At 45.3% G+C, this 25,085-nt stretch overlaps 1 protein-coding gene across 3 annotated transcripts in view; it reads right to left on the reverse strand.

Moving 5' to 3' along the window:
• The window catches only part of SYT17 (synaptotagmin 17), a 73,513-nt gene extending 50,604 nt beyond the window's left edge, over nt 1-22,909 (reverse strand). The window contains exons 1-5 of one of the 3 annotated variants that reach the window (XM_054041976.1): nt 22,476-22,909; nt 17,839-17,856; nt 16,128-16,276; nt 8,583-8,731; nt 7,519-8,138 (exon numbers count right to left, since the gene is read on the reverse strand). In XM_054041976.1, coding sequence (XP_053897951.1) covers nt 7,519-8,138; nt 8,583-8,731; nt 16,128-16,276; nt 17,839-17,856; nt 22,476-22,490 — 951 coding nt within the window. In that variant the 5' untranslated portion in view covers nt 22,491-22,909. Of the gene's footprint in view, nt 1-7,518; nt 8,139-8,582; nt 8,732-16,127; nt 16,277-17,838; nt 17,862-22,475 lie in introns of all 3 variants that reach the window. The other 2 variants (XM_054041980.1, XM_054041979.1) reach the window with 2 other exon arrangements.
• Between the last annotated feature and the right edge of the window lie 2,176 nt (nt 22,910-25,085).

The following is a 25,085-nucleotide window of genomic DNA, read 5'->3' on the forward strand; positions in this document are numbered from 1 at the left end:
TTTTTGTGATGTGGACTCCTGCTCACTGGCCTGGGAACTGAGCCAAAATAATTGTACATGCTGTTGACTAACAAGCAGCCAAACAGTAAGAAATGTCGCTCACTATTGATCTGGGCTGGATCTGAACCAACTCCCTAGAAATTAAAAGCTGTATATTCCATTATGAATCTTGTGAGGGCTAAAGAGCTTGCCTGATCCAAACCCCAGTGAAAGCAGTGGAAAGACTCCCATCAGCTTCAATAGGAGATGGATCATGCCTTTAATTTAGGGAAAACATACATTTGCTTCTATCCACCTTCTCACTTGCAACAAGATGTTTGCCCACACTCCCTTGTCTCTGCTCATTTCCGGACCCAGTTCTAAAGATGTACTCCTTTTTTAAAGGAACCATCCCTGGACTTGCTTCACCCTACACTGCCTCACAGCGGTCGGTCCTGATTTTCCATTGCCTTGCACTGTGTGTTGTCATTTACACTTGGCCACAGTAAGCACAAAGTAGTTGCCATTCTGATCTGGTAGCTTTTTACAGCCACTTTCTCTGCACTTCTAAAACCCTTGTCCTCTTTGCTTTTTCTTTCTCACCACTATTCACTTCTCTTCTCTGTAGCTCTTGCCATCTGGACCAGCTTTCCTGTATCTTTCCAGTTCATGAAGTTTCCGTCTATTTTTAAATGTCACCATAAAACAGACATCTTGCCTTCTATCTTTACATTCCTCGTCTATGCCTTTTCATTTTTCTCTCCTTCTGTTAATGGTCTTATGACTGACTGTTTCAGCATTTTTCACCACACAAGTTTCACCACATTCATTGCTTTCTTTCTCATACTGGGGCAGATCCTCAGCTGGTGTAAACCATCATAGCTCCACTAACTGCAACTAAGAATCCACACCCGTTTTGTATCGCTACTTAATTCTGTAAGTGTCTGCGGATACCTTTATGCAAAATCAAGTTTCACTGCACTGTGAGCAGATTTTTTTTCTCCCAATGTATTAAGATTCCTAGAATTCGTTTGGAAGATACAGTTGGAGCAAATTCAATTTAAATGTAGTTAACAAGAAATTTTAAAAGGCTGACAGTGAACTTTCTTCTTCATCGATCTTACAGAAAGCTTCCTCTCGGCTTCAAACTCAGCACTTTTAAAAAATAAGATGAGTAGAAAAGGCTTCCTTAGCACAGGTATAAGCAACACTATTTTTTTTTATTTCCATTTTTGTCATCCTGCAGATGGAACTTTCTGTTTATAAAAATAATAGATACAAATTGCAAGCATACACCTTACCCTTGCACTACAAAATATTAAGACCGTACTTTAAATTAATATTAATTAATATTTTACTTATTTAAATATCTATGTTTTCCTTGATTCATGCACAAAACACTCGGTATCACGAGTCTGCAGATTTTGCATCTGTTATTCTGGAAGGGCCTGGTGGTGCTCTGAGTTGGTGTGTGGGGTGGTGCTTCTGATGATGAGCTTGTAGAGGTGGGGGGGTGTTTGAAGGCAAGAAGAGAGGGTTCAGGAAAGATTTCTTTCAGGATGGGGTCCCCATCAAGTATGGGTTGTAGTTGTTTGATGATACCTCACATGGGTTCCAGTCTGGGGTGTTAGGTGACAATGAGGGGTGTGCAGTCAGAGGGGGTTTTAATTCTATATTGAAGCAGGTTCTCTCATGGCATTTGGGTGGCCCATTCCATGATGCGATCTACTTCTCTGGTGGACTGTTCTTGTTTGGTGAAGGCAGATTTGAGTGTATTAAGGTGTATATCCTGGACTTTTTCCTTTGAGCATATTCTGTGGTATTTGAGCTGTCACCTACCACCCCACACAGGAACCCAGACGGGGTATCATCAGATCAACAGATGCAAAACCTGCATCTCCACTGCGTCAATGATCAACCCCGCCCCTCAAACACACTTTTCAAGTGCCTATCACAACAACATGTGGAGTACCTCATCCACTACATGAAATGCCCCAATAACAACTATGCGGGTGAAGCCAGACAATCACTACTCTCTCAAATGAACTCACACAGGAAAATGATAAAAGACAAAAACACCCTGTCGCCTGTGGGAGAAACACTTTTCACAAACCAATCACTTTATATCAGACCTATCAGTCCTCATCCTCAAAGGAACCCTGCACAACACTTTCAAATGACAAGCCTGGGGACTTAAAATCATAATTTTGCTAGATACTAAAAATCATGGTTTTAATAAATACACTGGATTTATGGCTCATTACAACAATCTTTAACTCACTAACCCCACTAACCCCTGACTACAAGAGTGTTAACAGGCCACTTCACCTTGAATGATCCTTTAGAATATGTGCTGACTACTTATGACAGTGGTCCCCAAACTTTTTCCATCATGCCCCTCCTAGAGTGGCATGCCCCACAGTTTGGGGACCACTGACTTATGTTCAACTATCTGTTCCATCTTGTATTTAGCTATGACAGTATAAAGACCTTTCCCAGACCTGGGGAAGAGCTCTGTGTAGCTCAAAAGCTCGTCTCTCTCACAAACAGAAGATATTACCTCACCCACCTTGTCTCTCTAATATCCTGGGACCAACACAGCTACAACAACACTGCGTGTATCCTCTATAACAGCTGTTCCCTGATCCCTCACCCTCCTCCAGTCACAAAAAGAATTCTGTGGAACTGCTAGGGCATATGGACTCTGATGGACATTATGTTTCTTGCAGGAATATGGATACCACTAAGACTTATTGAACTTAATGATCTAAAAAAAAAAAAAATCCATGGTCTCAACTTCCCAGTGCTTTTGACAGCTCCATTCCAGCTTAGGCTGCATGTAGTATGGATCAAGTGATGTCAAAAACACATTTTAAACTGTCCTTATATTTTAATTTTTAAAGAAAACAACTCTCATTCATCAACCTGACATGCAGACACAGTAGCACTAGGACTGTCCCAGGTTCCAAAGGACTGAAAGTTCATCTGACCTGAGGATGTTTGTTCCCCCTGGGTAATGCTCTGGCTTACAATGGCTTTTTCAGGGATGCAGTGCAGCCCAGAATTTCTGGAACACTAAGTGGTATGGCTACATTCCCTCCCTCATCTGTCCACTGATGGCTAGAGTAGTGCAAGGGTTCAGTACCTCTTGGGATTTAATCCAAAATGTTCAACCTCAAGGGCCAAAGTTTTGGCTGCCCTGGGGGCCTGATTTTCAAAGGCACTGAGCACCTGGAACGCCAATTGGTCTCAGTAAGAGAAAGATTAGGCTACTGTCCTTTAAAATGAAAGCTAGGCTTGATGGAAGAAAGATGCAAAACAAAATCTACTTCCCAACTAAAAAAAAGGAATCACTCGAGCTTTAAAGGCCTCGCAAAATCCAAGCTCGAATGGCTCTCTCTGTAAAAAGTGAACTACAGAATCACAACATGGTCTGACTGACTATCAAAGGAGAAGCATCCAGTGAAGTCGATGGGGTCGCTCAGTGGTAAATGAGGGCAGAATTTAGCCCATTAACTGCAATTTTCCATTCAGGAACAATCAGTATTTTATTGGTCCATTGGGGCTCAAATCTTCTGGTTCAAGTACTCTTGAATTTTAAACTCAGCAGAAATTCTCGCCATAGCTTGTCTTTTAAAAGTCATATTCAGATACTATGGGCCAAATTCTCCTCTGTTACAGTGATGCAATGATAGTGTAACAGAGAGGAGAATCTGGCCCACAGGATTATGATGTAGAGTTTGCGGTGCGCTGCACCTCTGAGGATCAGGCCCTAAATTAGCAAGTGAAGAGTGCAAGAAGTGCAGCTCTTCACATAACATGCATGTACCACATGACATTTCAGTTGCTACGCTAATAGAAATATATCAGTCTGCTTGTAGCTTGGTTTTTTATACCGCCTTCTGTCTGCCAACTTAAGAGATCGAATGCATCAGCAAAACTCTCCTTGTCCATTAACGTAATGATTAATTAATACATGATAATCACAGAGGTTTCGAGACACTAGGCCAAATTCTGCTCTTGCTTACATCTATGCAACCTCATTAAATTAAATTGGCCTGGTGAGAGCAGAATTGGACTGACTGACTTTAATGCAATACATGTGGACTAGAAGACTGTATAAAGCCAGTGCTCTCTGGTAGGGAGGCAGACTGCCCCACCAGGAGCTCCGCCCGATGTAGGCACAGTGAGCCTGATTCACCATTACCCTGTACTTCGTGCTGGCACACACATCAGTGCAAAGCGGACATAAGTAGCTGCCAAACCAGAACGTTGGCATTTTAGAATCACTTTGCACTAGTGAAAACAACAACATAGGGTGAATTGGGCCTAATACCTCTGGAATCCCTGGGACAGCCCAGACCAGAAGAGATCTTTCCACACTCCTGGAAGGGCAGAGGGAGGGGGCCATGATCCCGAGCATGCCCCTCCCTACCTCACCCTCTTTTGGGCAAGACTGCATGTTGAGAGAACTAAGCTCAAGAGGTTCTCGCGCACAAGGATCAGCCATTGCCCAGGAATCCATGGGTGGACGAGGCTCCTTCCATCATCCCCACACAAACTAGCCACATATGCATATACTGGGCTAAATTCTAATACATTGTAGTCTGAAATGCACCTCACAGCACTAGGTATCTTGTAATTAATCAGAATCCATCAACTTTTCTTCACTACTGTGAAACACTTGTGGTATTGCACCATATGGGTCAGACCCTCAGCTGGCATAAATTGGCACAAGTCATCTGAAGCCACTGGAGCTACACCCATTTACATCAGCAGCGGATATAATCCCATAGCATGCAGGCCAGCATGAAGTAGATACTATTACTTCCTTATCACCAGACATGTTAGGACCAGATCCTGTAAGGGGTTTGACTTGAAGGCTGTGAACATCTTGCATACTCAGGCCCTTAACTTGCATTAACACGACACTGTTATATCGTATACATCATCGTTTCAGCATGTGCTGACAAGCATTAATCATACACAAAAAGCCGAGTTGGAAAAAAAAATGCAGGGCTGCAATGGGTTTGCATGGCTATAAATGAGAACAAAATTTGGCCCTCTGCCCTCAGATACACCAATGTGATGTCCACTGCCATCAATGGGAACTGCATCCATGTATGTGAGGGCATATTTGTAAATACAGACTTGGGAGAACAAGGGATAGGATGCAAGATAAGCCTTGTAAGGCTGGTTAAACGCTTACGCATTTAAACGCAGAGCCCTTTAGCTGTTCTACCACCCCTCCCAATATCAGACTCTAACCAGTGGAGCTGAACACCCACATCTCATTTTCACCCATGGAGCCACTCACTTTGGTTGGTGAAAGAATTTTTCCCTATGCATTTACAAAAAGTGTTCTTGTTAATCTCATCATGCTACTAGCTTTATTATAAAAAAAAAATCAAACTTAGTCATCTGCATCATAATAAATAAATAATATTGAGAAATCAAGGGCCTGATTCTCCACTCCCTTGTGCATTTATAGCAGTGCAAAGTTAGAGCAAAGGGGGTGCAAAACACTTTCCAACCGCTTTGCACAGGTGCAGATGCTACATAAGGTGCCAGACAATGAAAAATCAGGCCCCAAGGCTTTGGGATTTTGAACATAAATACTGCCTCAATAGATTTTAATTCTGCAGCTTTCTGAACTCGGGTTATACACCTGGGCCACATTCTGCCCTCAGTTGCAACAGTGTAAAACTGGGAGTAATGCCAGTGAAATCAGTGGAATTACTTCAGATTTACACCAGCATGCCTGAGATCAGAATCTGACTAATCCCTTATCCATGGCTATATTGGCCTTCTGTGAATGTTTAGGTGCTGTTAACCACCAGTAGGGTGACCAGATGTCCCGATTTTATAGGGAATGTCCCGATTTTTGGTCTTTTTCTTATATAGGCTCCTATTACCCCCCACCCCCATCCTGATTTTTCACACTTGCTGTCTGGTCACCCTAACCACCAGAGAGAGATCAGACACAGCATTACCCAAAACTGAAAATGTAAGACTGACAAATCACACATCACAACAAGTGATGAGAGAGAGAGAGAGAGAGAGATCTAAGTGTATTACACTAATGCTAAACAGTATAGTGCCTCTTAAGCTCAGGGCAAACTCCCACCCTTAGCATTGGCTGCTGGGCGGGGGGAGCATAGCAAAGCAGGGCAGGCTGGTTCAAGATGAAGTAGTGCAATGCACTGCCATTTGTTTCTTCTTTTACCGGAGTAGCATGTACCCTTATGCTAGCGGCTGCTGCTAGCTGCAGCATACTTGCTAACTAGCCTGGGAACTAGGCACTCCGACAAGCCAGCTTGTCATCCCATTGAGGGCCTAGTGGGGTTGGCACACTGGCCAAGAGTTTTTCCTAACATTCCTGTGAGTAGTAAGGGGAGACACCCTGCACTGATGTCTTGAGAGAGGATATGGGAAGACGAAGAACCCTACACCATCTTCCTCCTCAACACATCAGAGGGCAGGGGCTAGCCCAGAGAGAAGATTAGAACATTGCACATGTGCAAAGAGACATTACAATCCAATCGAATACGCTGCACATTCAACTTCCGTCAACAGATGCAATGAAAATAAATTCACCCTCACCAATATTTGGCCACATGTTTCTAGATAGGTCTGTACAGAAACACAAGAAGAATCCTCTGACAATTGGACGACCAAGATGTCTCAAAGAGGACCAGTCTCTTATGTATTTCTCACAAACTAACTGTGCAGATTTCAATGGCAAAACAGACACACCCACCCCAAGCATCGTTCTGTTTTCATGATCATAGTACTGCTTTTCTAGCCTGGATAAACTCCCTACAGCAGTAGTGGGCAACCTACAGCCCATCAGGGTAATCCGCTGGCGGGACGCAAGACAGTTTGTTTACATTTGCAGAGCCACCCGCAGCTCCCAGTGGCCACGATTCGCCGTTTCCAGCCAATGAGAGCTGTGGGAAGTGGCGGCCAGCACATCCCTGCGGCCCGTGCCGCTTCCCGCAGCTCCCATTGGCCGGGAACGGCTAACTGCGGCCACTGGGAGCTGTGGGCGGCTGGGCAAATGTAAACAAACTGTCTGGCGGTCTGCCAGCGGATTACCCACCACTGCCCTACGGTGACAGCGAGCACAACCCACTGCAGGTAAGGATTTGTCCATGAACCTGCATCTGCAAGAAAGGCTCTCCCAGAAGTTGCAGATTCACAAAGCAATTTCCAGCAGTTTCCATTGTGCACAATAGAAGGTCTTTCTAATTTCATCTCCTTTATGATGATGTTCCTTTAAAGCCACAATGGTGGGCCTGGTTCAGGTCTATCTTACACCAATGTAAATCAAAAAGAATGTCACTGAATTTACACCAGTGTAATACAGGTATAAGCAAGGTTAGAATCAGATCCAATGCCTTTTCAATCTAGAAGGTGCTTGAATAGCCATGAATGATCATGGCTATTTAAAAACCTCTCATTAACCCCACACAAGCAAAGGAGCCACAAAAACAAAGTCGAAATATTACATAATAACCGTCTGATAAATTCCATTACCTGCGAACTGGGAACAAGGGCCTTCCACCAATGTCCACCCTTCACAAGGTCAACTTCACTTAATGGCATTGACACTTTGCCTATGACACAGTGGCGTGAGAATTTGTCAAAATCCACTATGGTTAAAAGTAGAGTTCTTCTTTGGGCTTCTAAAAATGGGATTTCAAAGGTGTATCTCTCCTCAAACACTGGGTTCTGGGTTTTGCGTTTTACTCCTGTCTGCTTGGAGTTCTTCTGATCTGGAAGGAGGCAGATCTTGACATAAGGGTTGGAATGAGCCATATCTTGTCTTGAACCATCATATGAAATTGGAGGAGGCAGATCTTTAGCCTCAATTACCCTCACTATTAGATAATTATGCAACAGATCATACTGTGTGCTAAAATGCAGCATGCCCAGTTGATACTTCGATAAGATTTCCTCGTCTGTCAAGGAGTCCATGTCATCACTATTAGAGTCAAGAGAGTAGAGTCTTGGTTCGAATTTTCTAAAATAGTCATCTGGGGTATATGTTTTTCTCAGGATAGTTGGCTGAACTATTTCTTTTTTAGCGCCTATGATTCCAAACTCAATAGGTTTAATGTCAATTAGTGGAGAACTTGGCCTTCTTGATTCTAGACCTAGGCAAAAGAAACATCAAATAGCAATGTCGGTAACTGGAAAGATCTTATTACATCCCAACTTAGTCTCTGCCCCACAGCTCTTACAGTCGGTCTTTTTGTTCTGTTCATACAAAACCCAGCACAATGAGGTCCTGGCCCATGACTTGGGCCTTAGGGGCTATTGCAACACAAATAATAAAACAAACAATAATATCATAACTAGTTAATTGTTAAGTGAAAATATCAAATAGATTTCTCTCCCCTGCCCCTGTCTAACTCTGTGATTCTGTCACATTCATCCTTTAGCAAAAATATAAGTTTGGCCCCTTTCACAGTCTCTTTGTGGAACTGTTTAAGATTTTAATCAACATACCTTAGGATTGACTTGGATCTCTCTCTAAAAGTTGGCACTAACCTAAGCTTTGGGAAATTATGTTAATTTTGTATGTCTAACAGCCTTACTTGAAATCCGCCTTGTGAGGCTGTAAGTGGACCGTGATGTATCTGAAGATGATCGCCTTCTGTCAGGAGAAGAGTCTTGAGGAGTTGGAGGTGGCTCGCTGGTTGTGTTATCAGAGTCTCCGTCTTTGTCCTCATTTTGATTGCTTATCCTGTGAAAATGAAAGACCTCTGGATGTCTGAATCCAGTAAGTGTACTTTACACATAACGAACAGGATAAAAAGCCCTCTTCTCTGATACTTTAGACTGAACCCTGGATGAATATCATGGATGCTAGAGCTCATCTTCAGATCTAGCTGGAAAACAGAAGAGTGCTGAACTCTATGGTTTCAAGGCCCTACAAAACATGGATTCTCTATCCTTTATTTTGTCTTTCAGACTTCTTAAAATGTAATGAAGCTTACTAGCAACAGCAAGGATATACACCAGTATGCTCCTTAACACACATCTATATAGATATGCTCATGTTTCAAATACATCCATGCGATACAGACCTTGCAGCATTATTGATATATGTAGTGAAAATATTTATACCATTACTTACTGCTGTATATTTAGGGTATAGTGCTGGAATTATGGCTTTCATTAGGATTGGATAGTCACACTATGAATAGCATGGGAAATAACCATGATCAATCTTCTCACAACATGTTTAATATTAATATATGGTAGTAAATGAGCCATAAAGTTTGGAAACGTGGCCCTGTAAAGCAGGATTTGTTGACATACCTTTTAAGCAGTTCCTGTCCCCTTTTTATTCACTCTTTTGCATAATAATTCTGCTATATCTCGTTTTATTTGTGGGAGAATTTAAGGTTACATGCCCCTCACTGAAACTTTGTGAAGGTTTAAAATGCACAAAGTGATTATGAGAATGGGATCATACAAAAGTCCACAAGCAATCCCCTTGTTAATTTAAATCTTCTACATAAAGTAAGTTCAGTGAAAATCTCAGCCTCCCACAAATTGCAGCAACTCACATTAAACAGAACAAATCAGAACCTCTTAAGTTCCCCTCAAAGAAGAGCAAAAGCAGACAGGAACAAAAATCTATAGTTCAAGATTCTGATGTCAGTTGCACTGGTGACAGTCTGGAAAAAGTCCAATGAAGTCAATGGAAGAACAATTTTATACTGACATAATTGAGATCAGAATCTCACCTTTTTTTTTTTAAACAGTATTTCATTCTTTGTAGTGTACCAAGATAAAATACACTTTTCTGGTTAAGCCACAAGACAAAAGAACACTCAGAAAATAGAAACTGGGCACAGCCAAAGTTCAGCATGAAATAAGCAAATCAGATAGAAGCAGTGCTTGAGTTTTCCTCCTCATTCACTCTTTCTATATACCCGGCTATGTCAGGAATAAAATGAATATGTTGAATCATTTGCCTCACAAACCACTGATGAAACTAGGCTGTTAACGATATTCTGTAGCAAGTAGTAAACTCAAAAATCTAAAATCAAACTTAGGAATAGACTAAAAATGGAATTCCAGATCTGAAACTACCTCTCCCCCAAGTTTGGAGGAAGAAGTTCAAATCTGGATCTTGTGATGCTTGGAGATCTGAACCCACCTGAGCTTCACAGTCCATTGATATTCAATAGATTTTTGATAGCAAATTAAAAACATACATTAAATGAACAGACAATACCCAGCTTTCAAACGCAGTTGCTTAAATCCTTCAGCTGGATATAAAAATCAATACTTAGGAGCATAAAAGTCTGCTTTTCATGCCAAGACACAGACTTGAGGATTTGAACATACTTATTATGATTCACATGCCTGCAAATTAAACCTACAGAATGGGGGCAAAGCAGGGGCAAAAAGAATCAGAAAAAAATCATTAAGGATATTCTACACATGCTAAACATAATAGTGAATTAACTAAGTAACAAGCAGGTGACCCTTTGCTGGGAAATTGCTACTGAACCACAATAATTTTTCCTCAAATAAACTTTGGCTGTGTTTGGAATAGCTCTGTTCATATTTAATCAGAACCTTTGTTAAGGAGAATTGAGCTCTAATTTCAGTTTAACCTTCCAGAACACACAGTATTTATTTTCGAGTTTTTATGTAGGAGATTTCATAATATACAGAGCTGACAAGCACCCCAATTCCCAGCCAATTTTTTTGCTAAGGCTAGGAAGCAAACAATCATGATGAAATCACAATAAGGATTTGCCATGTGTGCAAGTCAATACAATTAGATTTGCTTCAGCAAGATAAACATACTTCTTTTAACATTGACGTTGTAGGGTGCTGTAAAAATTCAGGAAGTGTGAAAAGTCAACATCTACTGAAAGAAATTACTTAATTTCACAGCAGTTGGGCCTAATCCTGCTTCCCTAGCATACCCAGAGCTTCTACTACTAAATATGGGAATGCTGCGGATACAAAGAATGGAGGATCGATGCAGACATTAACAAGATTGCTCCCATTCATCTAGAGACCATGAGAAGGACTGGGTGGGGGGGAAAGCACCCCCCATACGACAGCAACAGCCATGTCAAGTGGACAAGGAGCGGAGGATTGGATGCTCTTAGTTGTGAGCCCTTAGGCATTTTTAGATACTTTTCAGGGGGAGAAGGGGCAACTCAAGAAATTTACTTGTTCCCCAAACTCAATGCATTGAGGCAGAATGTGGATCTTTTTAAATCCAGGTCCTAATTCAGGGTGTTATACTGCTGCCCAGCACTATAGCATGGGAACATCTACCATGCAAAAACAATTAGTGTAACCAGACCTCGGAGCAGTTTTGAAATACATATACACATTAATGTACATATGCACAGCCCAATTCTGCAACTCTTACTCATGCCGAGTAGCACTTACTCACGTGATGAGTGCAGTACTGCAAACTCCAAACATTTAGAAACCTCCCCACCTCCCTGCACCCAAAACAACAACAAGACCAGGCAAAAGGCACCACTTCTCTCTTCTATCTCCTGAGGTGTCATTCTGTCCCTCTCCATTCTCCTCTCCATCTTTCCAGCCCTCCTCTCTCAGTCTCCTTACCCCTATACATATATTCTCTCCCTTTCCCCTCAGCCACCCATATTCTCCCAGCATCTCCCCCGTATTAGCATACCCCCAAATCTCCTTCCCTATGCCCATTTTCCTTTACAGTCTATCTCTCAGCCTCCCTCCCTCCTCAGCCCCTCCATATTCCTTGGATAAAGTCAGCTGCCACCACCATACATTCCCCTATCCCCTCACTATCTCTTGCCTGGGCTACATACAGGAAACAGAAGCTGCCATTTTAGCTGAGGGCATCTTGGATTCAATCATATGAAAAGTAATGGGAGACAGCAGCCATTTTGAAGCAGTTTGCTGCCCAGCTTCTAGAGACAAAAATCTTTAAAGAAACAAAACAAAACAAAACAAACACTAAACTTGTAAGATTTGGGAAAATATCATGAGAGCTGATGACTTTGATAGTCCCTAGAGGCTGCTGGTCTGACTATATGTAACACAGCATAAGAAAGGATTGCAGAACAGGGTCTTTTAATATAACTTTTTTCACTATGATTTATTGCAAAAGTTAACCAGGAGGGATCCTAGAGACAGCGGAACTAGTGCGGATCCAAGACGCAGGTGGAAGGGAATACTGCTGGAGCCCACAAAGGGGGTCCACGTCAGCTGCACATTGCAAAGTCCAGCTCCCCAAAGGAACTGGAGAATCACCACACAGATGGGTTAGCGGGGGCGGGGAGCAGAAAAGGAACAGAGGCCCAAAGGTGGTGATCTACCACTACACAGCCCCAGTGGCCACAGATGGTAGGAATTACTGCCTCAGGGCTAGAGTTGCCAACTTTCTAATCACACAAAACCGAACACCCTAGCCCCGCCCCTTCCCCAAAGCCCCACCCCCCACTCACTACATTCCCCCTCCCTTGGTGGCTCAGTCTCTCCAACCCTCACTCACTGTCACTGGGCTGGGGCAGGGGTGTGGGAGGGGGTGAGGACTCTAACTGGGGGTGCAGGCTCCAGGGTGGGGCCAGAAATGAGGGGTTCAAGGTGTGAGAGGACACTCTGGGGAGGGGGCAGGGGGTTAGGGTGCAGGGGAGGGTGAGGGCTCCAGCTGGGGGTACAAGCTCTGGGGTGGGGCTGGGGATGAGGGGTTTAGGGTGCAGGAGAACATAAGAATGGCCATACTGGGTCAGATCAAAGGTCCATCTAGCCAGTATCCTGTCTTTCGACAGTGGCTAATGCCAGGTGCCCCAGAGGGAATGAACAGAACAGGTAATCATCAAATGATCCATCCCCTGTCATCCATTCCCAGCTTCCGGCAAACAGAGGCTAGAGACACCATCCCTGCCCATCCTGGCTAATAACCATTGATGGACCTCTCCTCCATGAATTTATCTAGTTCTTTTTTCAACCCTGTTATAGTCTTGGCCTTCACAACATCCTCTGGCAAGGAGTTCCACAGGTTGACTGTGCATTGTGTGAAGAAATACTTCCTTTTGTTTGTTTTATACCTGCTGCCTATTAATTTCATTTGGTGACCTCTAGTTCTTGTGTTATGAGAAGGAGTAAATAAAACTTCCTTATTTACTTTCTCTACAACAGTCATGATTTTATAGACCTCAATCATATCCCCCCTTAGTCATCTCTTTTTCAAGCTGAAAAGTCCCAGTCTTATTAATCTCTCCTCAGATGGCAGCCGTTCCATACCCCTAATGATTTTTGTTGCCCTTTTCTGAACCTTTTCCAAGTCCAATATATCTTTTTTGAGATGGGGCAACCACAGTATTCAAGATGTGGGAGTACCACTGATTTCTATAGAAGCAATATGATATTTTCTGTCTTATTTTCTATCCCAGGGGTTCCCAAACTTGTTCCGCTGCCTGTGCAGGGAAAGCCCCTGGCGGGCCGGGCTAGTTTGTTTACCTGCCGCGTCCACAGGTTCGGCCGATCGCGGCTCCCAGTGGCCGCGGTTCGCTGCTCCAGGCCAATGGGAGCTACTGGAAGCAGCAGCCAGTATGTCCCTCGGCCCATGCAGCTTCCTGCAGCCCCCACTGGCCTGGAGCAGCGAACCGCGGTCACTGGGAGCCGCGATCGGCCGAACCTGAGGATGCAGCAGGTAAACAAACCAGCCCGGCCCGCCAGGGGTTTTCCCTGCACAAGTGGCGGAACAAGTTTGGGAACCACTGATCTATCCCTTTCTTAATGATTCCCAACACTCTGTTTGCTCCGGGTTTGGGGGCGGGGAGGGGGGAGTGGGAGGCTCAGGGTTGGGGCAGGAAGTTGGGACTCGGGGTTGGGGCATGGGCTTACCTCGGGCAGCTCCCAGTCAGGGGCGCAGCTGGGCTAAGGCAGGCTCCCTGCCTGTCCAGGCTCTGCGCCGCACCCCGGAAGAGACCAGCAGGTCTGGCTCCTAGTCAGGGGGCCAAGAGGCTCCTCACACTGCTCTCGCCCACAGGCACTGCCTCCCCAACTCCCACTGGCTGCAGTTCCCAGCCAATGGGAGTGCGGAGCCGGTGCTCGGCGCGGGGGCAGCATGCAGAGCCCCATGGCCCCCTGCCTACGAGCCGGACCTGCTGGCTGTTTCCGGGGTGCAGTGCAGTGCCAGGACATGAAGGGATTAGCCCGCCTTAGACTTGCAGCACTGCTGAACAGACTTTTAACAGCCCGTTTGGCGGTGCTGACCAGAACCACCAGGGTCCCTTTTCAACCGGGCATTCCAGTCGAAAACAGGACGCCTGGCAACCTTACTCATGGCCTGCCACAGATCAAGTGAAGATTTCTTCTACCCCACCCCTTCCTGAAGCCCCTATCAAGCCTCGCCACTTGTCCCCAAGTACTCGATCATTTCTGCAGCATATCTTTCTAAGTCCAATAAAGCTGTCTCATCATTTTGTTCACCTGCACACGCTGTTTCCTTATTTAGCATTGATTTTATTTCCAATTCCCATTAGCTGCAGATAAATGAGTTTCTAAGCATAATTCTGACCCTTAAAAAACGGCTCCCTGTTTAAGAACCACTATAAAGCTCTACTGATAACCTCTCTGCACCTTCTTTCTACACTAATTCAAAACAATAAACAAGATGCTGTAATTCAAACAGAAAAGGATGAATTTTATATACCGTTTACACACAAACCCGATAGATCTGGCAGGAAAAAAAATGAAAGCAAGGAAGCTCCTAGGGGAGGATGATAGTGATCACGTGTCTTCCTATCTATCCTCCAGCAACACAGCGAAATGTGATGCATTAGGGAAGCAATTAAGGGGGCACCTCACCTGTTGTGGTTTCAGAAACACATTGCACATTTAACCCTTGAGTGTCAACTACTCTGCTTCTATGGGACGCAGTGTGGCCTTGCAGATAAAGCACTGGGCTGGCACTAAGGCTCCTGCTCTGCCAGTGGCCTGCTGGGTGACCTTAGATAAGTCACTTTGCCGCTCGGTGCCTCAGTTTCCCCAGCTGCAAAATGAGGATAACAATACTGGCCTCCCTTGTAAACTGCTTTGATGTTGTTGTTATTGTTGTTGTTTTAGGATCAGATTTTAAAAGCACTTAAGTGACACAGGAACACAAATCCCATTAGAAATTCAGTTTTTCTAGGGGATATGTTCTCTTAAGTCACCTTGGTGTTTTTGAAAGTTCCCCCCTTTAGCCCGGTTAAATTAGAATAACGTTAATAAGTTCAGTATCTATTTCTTATTCTTATAATCCTCAAAACATTCTAGTAGATATTGTTTAGTTTCACTAAGTGCTGCTTGTATGCTATCTTTCTGCCTAGAATAATATCTTACAACCAACCCTAAGCCCTCCTAAGAATACAGATTTATCCTGGAAATAGCTAAAGTTAAGGGTTATTTCAGCCATTTTCCGTGGGGCTCTGCATGGGTGCAGGGGTTCACTGACATGCAACAAATTGCTGAATTAGGGCCTGTGCCTGAATCCCTCTTTGTCTGAACAGTTATCTGGTGTATTGCATATGTCTATGGTTAAGGTAGATCATAAGCTCCTCTGGTAGGAACCTTGTCTGTTATGTGTTCATAAAATACAGGGCATGCTCTAAGTAATAATAATAATAATAAATATAGATCCTCCTACATAGTCACTTGACTGGCAGTCTGGAAAATTACAGCAATCAGAGGGCTAAAGTGCTCAAAATAACATAGTCCAATTTAGAAATTCAACAAGAATTCAAATGAAATGTATTGTTCTCAGCATGCAATACAAAGCTAGGCCAATTACCAACTTGCTGTGTTGGCTTGCAGGATAGTTTCTGACTTAAGCACTGGGGTAGCTATATTTCAAAGACTCCAGCTACCTGAATTAGCAGGACATTTTGTTTAGATTTACTGCAGTTATATGCACTGTTTATATAGTTATATACACTGTTTCCACTCCTAACACCGACTCTTCCCACCAATCTCTTATTGTATGTATGCCATTAGCCAGGTGTGTGGCATTTTTGGATTCTTATAGCCTCATGTTTATGACCTCAGCACAGCCAAAATAACATTACCTTTGTCATGCTGCTATACACTGGAGATAACATTTGCTTAATATGCACATCTAAACTTACAGCCAGGCTGGCGTCTGTGCAGGAAAAGGTCCCAGGATTTCAACTTCATCTTCGCTCGACTGACAACAGCTACAGTCAAAACACTTCTGACAACAATTTCTACAAGTCCATCTGCACAGCAAGAGATCCGAGAGTCTAGAGAGCAGACCCTGAGGCCATTGGAAACCAAAGAATAAGATTACAACCAGTAGATCATTGGTGAGAAATAACACTCCGCTGTATTTATGTTTGTGTCTCTGCAGCAGAACATTTGGAACTCTATTTATTCCATTTATATAAACAGACAAGTGCCGTGCAGTTACTGGCACAATCTCACTGAAGCCATAACTAGGCAGGGAAATAAACATTCACTGCAGGTATTTTCTTTTATAGCATTATAATGTACGTGGGCGAGAGAGCGATTTACAAAACACTATGGCATAACAATATGCTAGAGCAGAAACATGCCCATTATTTCATTCACATTAACAAACTAATATATCAACAAATGCATGGCAGAGAGAAGAAAAAACTAAAGATTAGTGAAAACCTCAATTTAATTTCACAAGTTGTTGCACAGCTGAAAAAAACTAACGCAACAATATGAATGTATTTTAATACTGTATGCATGTAAACATATGATATTCATATGCTCCATACATGCAGTATTACAGCCTCAAATTTGTCAGCAAAATGTATCAGCCTAGGTACAAAATCTTGCCTGACTCTTACTATGATAATTAATTTATTGAAAAAGCTACTGATTTAAAAAAAAAAAAAACATTATTTGCCCTCAGTAAGTATAGAAGTACACTTGAGAACAGAATTTTGTATGGTGGCAGTAGTAATTATCTAACAGTGCTATTACATTTATTACATGCACACATAATATGTAATAATGTATACACTTCGCCTGTGTATATTTATTATATTATATATGTTATGTTATAATGTTATAAACAAATATACACAGGCGAAGTGTATATATTTATAGCAAGGGGGAGTGTATCCCAAGAAAGGAACTGTGGCAGAAGAAGCCACAGTTCCCTTCCTTCTCTCCCTTGCTTCAAGAGGGTATAAACTTGCTGGTGTCTTATATCAACAACAAATAACTATCCCATTCCCACCACACCCTCTAAACTCAGCTTGCTGGTGTACTGGAGAGAGAGGGGAGGAGGCATGAAGCCAGCCACCCCTACCCACCTTTACCAGGTAAGTGGGGGAGAAGAAAGTGTTTGTAAGAAGGCTTGCAGAGCAGTACATAGGACACAGACACACAGATTCTAGCTATCTGTTCTCAGTGGTAGGTGAAAACCCAGAATGCATTATGAAACCCTCACAAAGTCAAAATTTGAGAATAGGCTTTTTATAATTGTACCAGAAATTCTTGAACTGTATCATGTTTGCAGTGTTCAACACTGTCTGTATAGGGAGGCAGTCGGCACTCATTGGGAGGCCTTCCCCGGGAGCACAGGGCTGCAGAGAAGGACAGTAGCAGATTGATAGTAAAACACATTTTTATTCCACACCTGTAAAAAAACTGAATTTTCCTGCTATTCAAAAAAATTAGTTTTTCTATAAATGAACCCCAGAAATCAGAAAAGCCACAAAGCAAGGAATCTCGCGTACCATCTATACCTACGGCATTAGAAAAGATTCAGAAAATGCAGGACAATCTCCTCTGGATGACGAGATGAGACAGAATAGGGAATGAATCATCAGATTAACTCACCTCATTTATCGGTTCCAACTGTCCTTTTAGATATCCATGATGGAGCAAAGGGGAATAAAATGAAAAAGACAAAACCAGTTTAGCAATGCTCAAATAACTCTAAATTAGCACCGGCCAGAGAACAATTTCTTTAATTTCTCAGGACATGCTATTTCCCAAGCTTGTCCTACTTAATTTTAGGGGAAGGGGAAGAATCTCCTGAGGGAGCAACAATGTCTTCTTCTCCCCTTCCCTTCCTGCTGCTCACCCTTCCCTAGGAGGATCTCACCACTCTCACCCCTGTTTACAGCAAAAGAAACGTATGTATTGCTTTTGCTACCATCCCCCTCCCAAGAGACATCATGTGCAACCACACTCTTCATGTGTCCCTAGGAAATTACTTGATTTCTACAACTATTTACTGCATCAGTAGCAAACCACATCCAGGTCATAGATACACTACAAGCTCCTGGTAATAGAGACCTTGGTCTCAATTCAGTTCTGGCAAAAATGGTTGCAACTCCAGAGATATTAAGAACAACACTTTCAGAAGTGGACACTAACTTTGAGTACTCCCATTTCTGTGTGCCCAACTCAAGACACCCGGTGCCTGATTTTTCAGAGATACTGAGCACCTTTAACTCCCATTGTCTTTCACTGGGGTGGTGGGTCCTCAGTATTGGAACAATCAGTCCCAAGGTGTCCCCAGGTGAGTGCTCAAAACTTGTCACCCAAGATCACTGACCACTTTTGAAAATTTGAGCTGAAGTGACTTGCCCAAGGTCACACAAGAAGTGTGTGACAGAGCCAGGAACAGAACCCAAATCTCCCACGTTCCGATCTAGTGCTTTAATCGCACCATCCTTCCACTCTTATTCACTTTGTTTGTGCTATTCCTGCTGTAACTAGCACTATTAGCACCTTTACTTTCATGAGCACCGAATTCACCAAAATTCACTAAAAAAATCTCATTTAAAAAAGTTTGGATCTCTACTGTGATTGCTTTGCTATCTTTAACCCCTGCTCATATCTAGTAGTTTTCTGTCTCATGTGCCTTCCTTTAAAGATGGTTTCCTTAAGGGGCTTGCACTCCCAAAAGTATAATGCTTCTATTGGCTAAATTCTCTATGGAAAACATAGACAATACAACTTTTTAAAAAGGAACTAGATTAGATTAGATGAAATTTAGCTCTACAATGGCTTCCACAGAAAGCATTTTAGCACAAACATCCATCGTCACGTTCTCACAGACCATTGCTTAGTGAAAATACCACCACCTGTATGAGGTAAGGATTGCAAGGACAAAAGTGCTGTATTTTGATATGGCTACACCCCAAAAATCATTTTTAAAAACCCCAGGGTTCTGTCATCCCCCAATTTACACACTAAATTCCACCCAAAACTGGTGTGGCATATTCCAAGCCTGCACTAAAATGCCTACGCTGCATTAAGACGAGTCCATTGGATTCATGCCCTGCAGCCAAACAGCCCAGCATGTACTGTGAGAAAAGGCCATGTGGCGTAAGAGAGTGGGTGTGGTAACTCCAGGCAGGCCTGCATCAGACAATCCTGGCTAAAATGTATCAGTTGTGCAAGAGAGGCATCAAGTAAAACAACCTAGATCTGCTTTACAATAAAATAGGTCCTTGGGCAGCCAGCACCCCACGAACATGAGCAATGCTACCCGCAGATTCTATCATAAAGTAAGCGGAGTTCCATCCTGTCTGTGTGCTCAATCCAGCTCCCCCAGAAACCCTAGCCAGGAACACAGGAGTGATGACAGAGACAACAGGCAGGAACTAATCACCATAGCACAGCAGAAGCAAATGAACAGCCAGTGCCATAAAATACATAAATGCACAGATCCATGAAATAAAAGCAAACACGAACAGCTGTCTGTGTCCATGCCAGTCACATGCAGCAGGGGGGCTAGTTCTGGGGGAATGACAAAGGTTTATAGAGTACAAATGATGTGATAGCCAGCAGGTGCTGGGTAAGCTCAGTTGGAGTTTAAGACCATAGACACTATAACAAACCCAGCACATATAGGCAGACTGGGTCTACCATGAGATTGGCCTACTCCACTGGGAATGCAAAAGGAATACCACTCGAATCACTGCTGCTGAGCCTAGACTTCTTGCACCAGATCTGCAAATTCAAGATCAACTCTTCAACTCAGGAGCATAATCCATTTGGGAGTCCTGGTGCCATGAACAAACCCCCATCACAAAACAACACATAGGATGTGTATTGTGGCCTAGGGTGCCTGCATAGTCCTTGCTACTTGATGACCTGGCTGATAGCTGTTCCTTGATACCTTGGTTTCCAGGATCTGCTATACGTGGGGCTGTTTTGCTATCTTTACCATTACACTTCCTGTGCCCTATATGCTGCTGTGCTTAGCAGTTCCCTGCATCCTCCAGATCAAGAGTGACCAGCATTTTTTAGGTGGGTGATATTGCAGAGCCGGGGCTCGCTTTTTCTAGCATGAATATATGTACATACATGCATGTATGGGCATATACATGTCCCCTCTACTTCTGTACACTTTGGTCACTTGGGAATGGCAGGGGTCCAGTACGACACCATTGATAATACAGATATGGGGCTAAGAACATTAAGGGTGGAATTTTCAAAGGAGCCTGACTTAGGAACACAACTCCCAATGAAAGCCAATGAGCCTTGTGCTCCTAAGTCACTTATGTACTTTTGAAATAATAAATCGTAACACTTCACACACACAAAGCCTGACCTAAAGCCCACAGAAATCAATGCAAAGATCCCTATTGACTTCATTGTGGTTTGGATCATCATAGTATCTTTCATCCCACGATCTCAAAACACTTTTTAACTAATTTGCAGTCAGTACATCCCCGGGAAGTAGGTCACTATTGTCATTTCAGAGATGCGAAACTGAGTTACAGAGAGGATGACTTACCCAACAGCATTTTACATCCACTGTGCACAGATGTCATTGTCAGTGACTGTGCAAGGCAGTGGAGAACCAAACCGAGTCATTGTCAGAGCTCAGATAAGAAGCCAGATTTCCTGGCTAACATCTTCCAGGAATTTTTAAACCATAAAACCACGGGTATCAAAACTCATTCTGGGGAGCAGGTCAAATTACATTTTGAATTATGCACCATGGACCCAGTTTACAACATTAGGGTCTCATATACAACAGCCTATCCACCAAAGAGCTCCTTTTACCCTGGCACAATTACACGAGGGACAGGCCAGGCTGAGAGTAGTTATAAACCTAGGGGTTCAGGGCCCCCTGCCCATCTAGCTTTCAAGAGCCCCTCAAAGTAAGGACAGCTTTAAGTGAGTGTTGTTTTCATGGCCTGGGGCAAGTTGAGTGGGCCCCTATTTTGAAGTTCATAGTTGGTGGTAATATGTCAGTATACCACACTGGGGTGAGGGTCCCTGTGTCTGTGTCCATAGCAGGTCCCTTTATTGGTGTGAGTGGCCCCAGATTCAATCTCTGAAGGGATTCCCATATGTGTGGAAGCCCCCATTTCTAGGCTTCCACGGTGGGGGGGTGTCTCATGTAGGTGGGGTTCCGGAGCCTCCATTCTCAAGGGTCCACGTGACAGTGTGAGGGGCACGTCCCATCCCTGCTGGTGGTTCACAGGACTGCAGAGTGTGAGTAGCAAGGTCATCTCACACCCTGGGGGAAGTTCTGTGCCCTTTCATGACCTTCTGGCTGGCTGATTCCTGAGCCTCCCAGGCCCCTTCCAGAGGCTGCCCGGCCTAGTCCTCCTCCCTCAGCAGCAGCCACCTAAGCTCAACTCGGGAGCAGCATCCATGGTAACGCCAGCTGGGTGAATGGGGGAGGACTTGGTAAAGCCCCCCTGGCTGCTCCTACTCCCGTCTCCCTGCCCGCTCTTGCTCCCACTCCGAATTCAGTCCTAGACATGGAACACGCCGTCAACAGCTGGATCCCTGAACGTGCAACAGAACAGCAGCAGAGGCAGCTGCAAAAACTGTTGCTCCGCTTCTCTTTGTGTCCGGTATATGCAACTCTGCACTATGGCATCACAAACCTCTCACACACACACTCACACAAGAACTCACATATATGCTGACATTTACACGCACCGACCGTGCACAATCCCATGCACACACACAAACATAAGCACGCCTACGTACAACACCCCCCCACAGACACAAACACAGTCAGTCCCATACGTACACCATCAGTCAGATGCACAAACACACACGTTCACACAAACAGGCACAAAAGGGGACGTTCAGCTTCATTCTTAAGAACAAGGCGAGTTCCAATCACACAGACTATTCCCCCAAACCCTTCTCCTGTAGTACTCCACAAAGTGTTTCCAACAACCCACAGTTCTGGTCTAAATCAAGATGCATTGGCTGACTGCTGCTATTAAACAAATGCAAAAAGCCGAACCACTAGCGCGTCAGGTTGGGTATGTCACCTGAGAGCTTCACCTTCTCGGCAACTAACTAACTCACACACCCAAGTTTACTGTTAAGCGGGAGAGGGAATCACTAGCCTGGGCTGGATGAACATGCAACTAGGAAATTGAGCTGAGTGCTACCCAGGTTAGAGCAGACCAGGTTTCCCTGTGGTCCCCGGGTCCCCACTCCGGCAAAGAGGACATTACCTCCCCAGTGCTGTTCAGACCTACCTGTATATACGCCATCTTCACTAGGTATCACATTAGTTCCCAGCACAGCCCGAGCATGGCGTCTCTCTCCCCTTTGCCCTCAACAACAAAAAAAGACGTGACTGGGTTGCTAGATGAGCACTGACCATCTCCGCTCCCCCTGGCTGCTCGCTGCCGATCGGCGTCTCCCCCCCAGCGGTTCCCTAGCCCGGCGCTGTCTAGGATTTCGGGCAGGTTTTGTCTGGGTCCCCAGGCTCTCTGTGCCGCGCCGGGCGGGGAGGGATGTGCTCTGGCAGCCTGTCACCCGCTGCACCCTCCTGGGCATGGCTCGGGGTGAATTTCCCCTGCTGGGACTGCCGTGGCTACAGCCCTCCCTCTCCCCGGGGTCGCCATTCGCCTCTCTCGGGGCAGCCTCCCTGAGCGTCGTGCCCCAACCTCCCAGCCTGCGGCCGGGACCGTCACCCCACCACCCGCCGCCGCCTGCGGCCGGGACCGTCACCCCCGCCACCCGCCGCCGCCTGCGGCCGGGACCGTCACCCCGCCACCCGCCGCCGCCTGCGGCCAGCAACACGCGGCGCAGAACAAGACCCAGCCGGAGCCCGACTCCCTTCGCCGGGGCCGCCAGGGAGAGCAAGCGGGGGATAGCCCCGGCCACAGCAGCAGCGCCCCCTGCGCTCTGGGCAGCTGGAGCCCAGAGGGGATCGCCCCCGCCAGGCGGCAGCGGCTGGTGCTGCCGCCCCGAGGAGCCGCCAGGGGGTGGAGGGAGGCTGCCGCGGAGGCTCCCAGTGGAGTTCGCAGAGCCCGTGGAGCCTGGGTAGGCGCTGGGCATGGTGAGACCCGTGCGTCTGGTAAAGGGGGGGAGGGAGCGGGGGAGGTCTTGGGTGGGGGGCAGGCCCCCAGGAGGACCCTGTAAATCTAGGCTGTGGCTGTGCCTGCTGCACAGGATGGGAGCTCAGGGTGGAAAAGGAGTGAGGGGCTGAAGGAAGCTGATGCTATGCAATGGGGTGGGGAATAGCTCAGTGGTTTGAGCATTGGCCTACTAAACCCAGGGTTATGAGTTCAATCCTGCAGGGGGCCACTTAGGGATCTGGGGCAAAAGTCAGTACTTGTCTCCTGCTAGTGAAGGCACGGGACTGGACTCAATGATCTTTCAGGGTCCCTTCCACTTCTAGGAGATTGGTATATATCACCATATATTATTATATTATTAAGCACCTAACATGCAACAGAGCCGATGAAACTGCCTGCCACCAACATGTGCCACAGGCTGGGGACCAGTCAGCTAATGTGTGCCATGGGGGGAGGGGGGAAAGAGATGGGAATCCCCAGAACGTATGCACTGGTGGGACTTGTGTCACACTCCATGTGGCACCCATGGAGGGAATCCTGCCTCTAATGCCACTAGGGAACTCACCAGGAGCCTGTCACATACAGTAATAGAAAAAACACCTTGAGCCAGTGCTGCTAACTCCGGGGTTTCACACATTAGCTGACTGGTCCCGAGCCCCTCACACATGTTGGTGGCAGGTAGTTCCATCGGCTCTGTTGCATGTTAGGTGCTGGGGATCCCCACCCCATCACTCACCTCGGCTTCCTTCAGCCCCTCACTCCTGTTCCAGCTCCAGCTGCTGCTCTCCTGTTAGTGCCTGAGAATCACTGCTTTCATTTTTGTTGTCTTAAAGTAAGTTTCTAGCCCTACGGACTGTCGAGAAATGCTTGAAAATGTGACTCCTAAATGCCAGAAGGCAAATAAAAAGAACCCAACGTTTATTATATTTATAATCTCTCAATTGTCTAGGGGACCTGACTGATGATTTCTAAACACTTGGGTTAGCCATACCCATTATTGCAATGCAGAATATATGCTAGGAAATTTACAGTGTGTAATGGGAAGGGGCATATAATTACTGAGGGAACAATCACAGTATACTCTGGTTGCAGGGGTGCCCGAATGGGAGGGTGTCTCATATGCAAGTTAGGACCCCATTTTCAGTCTCCTCTGTGTTAAGCTAGCCCTGTTTTAACCTTTGCATGGGGACCCCGTGTGAGTATTTGGGCCCCTCTGTCTGTGTATCCACAAGATCCCAGTGAGTGTGTGTAGACCCCTGGATTTTGGATTCACAGAGCTCACTGAATGCATGCTGGGGTCCAGTCCTCCTTTCTGTGTTCACAGATGAAGGGGGCTACATCTAAGTGTGGTTCTCAAGGCCCCACGTGACCTCCTGAGGGGCACTTCCATGCTGGCATTTCACAGGATTGCAGGCTACGAGTCACAGGGTTAGCCAACAGTATCAGGAAGCTCTGCCCTTTCATGCCCCCCTGGCTGAGTCCCAGGCCCCCTCCATTTGCATCCCTGGGGCTGCTCTGCCTGGATATCCACCTGCTGTCCAGCAGCAGCAAGCTCCCCTCAGCTCAGCAATTAGAAGAAACATCCCTGGTAACACTATGGACGGGGGCTGGGGTCGTTGCTGAAGCACTCCTGGCTGCTCTGACGCCCATCTCCCAGCCTACTCTTGCTCACATGCCAAACTGAGACCCAGAAACGGAACCCTGGAGTTAACAGACGGATCATGGCACATAGAGCAGCAACAGGAAGTGCAGCAGAGGCGTCTGTGAAAACTGTTGTTCTGT

Source organism: Malaclemys terrapin, chromosome 10 (assembly GCF_027887155.1).
Source record: "Malaclemys terrapin pileata isolate rMalTer1 chromosome 10, rMalTer1.hap1, whole genome shotgun sequence".
Lineage (NCBI taxonomy): Eukaryota > Metazoa > Chordata > Testudines > Emydidae > Malaclemys > Malaclemys terrapin.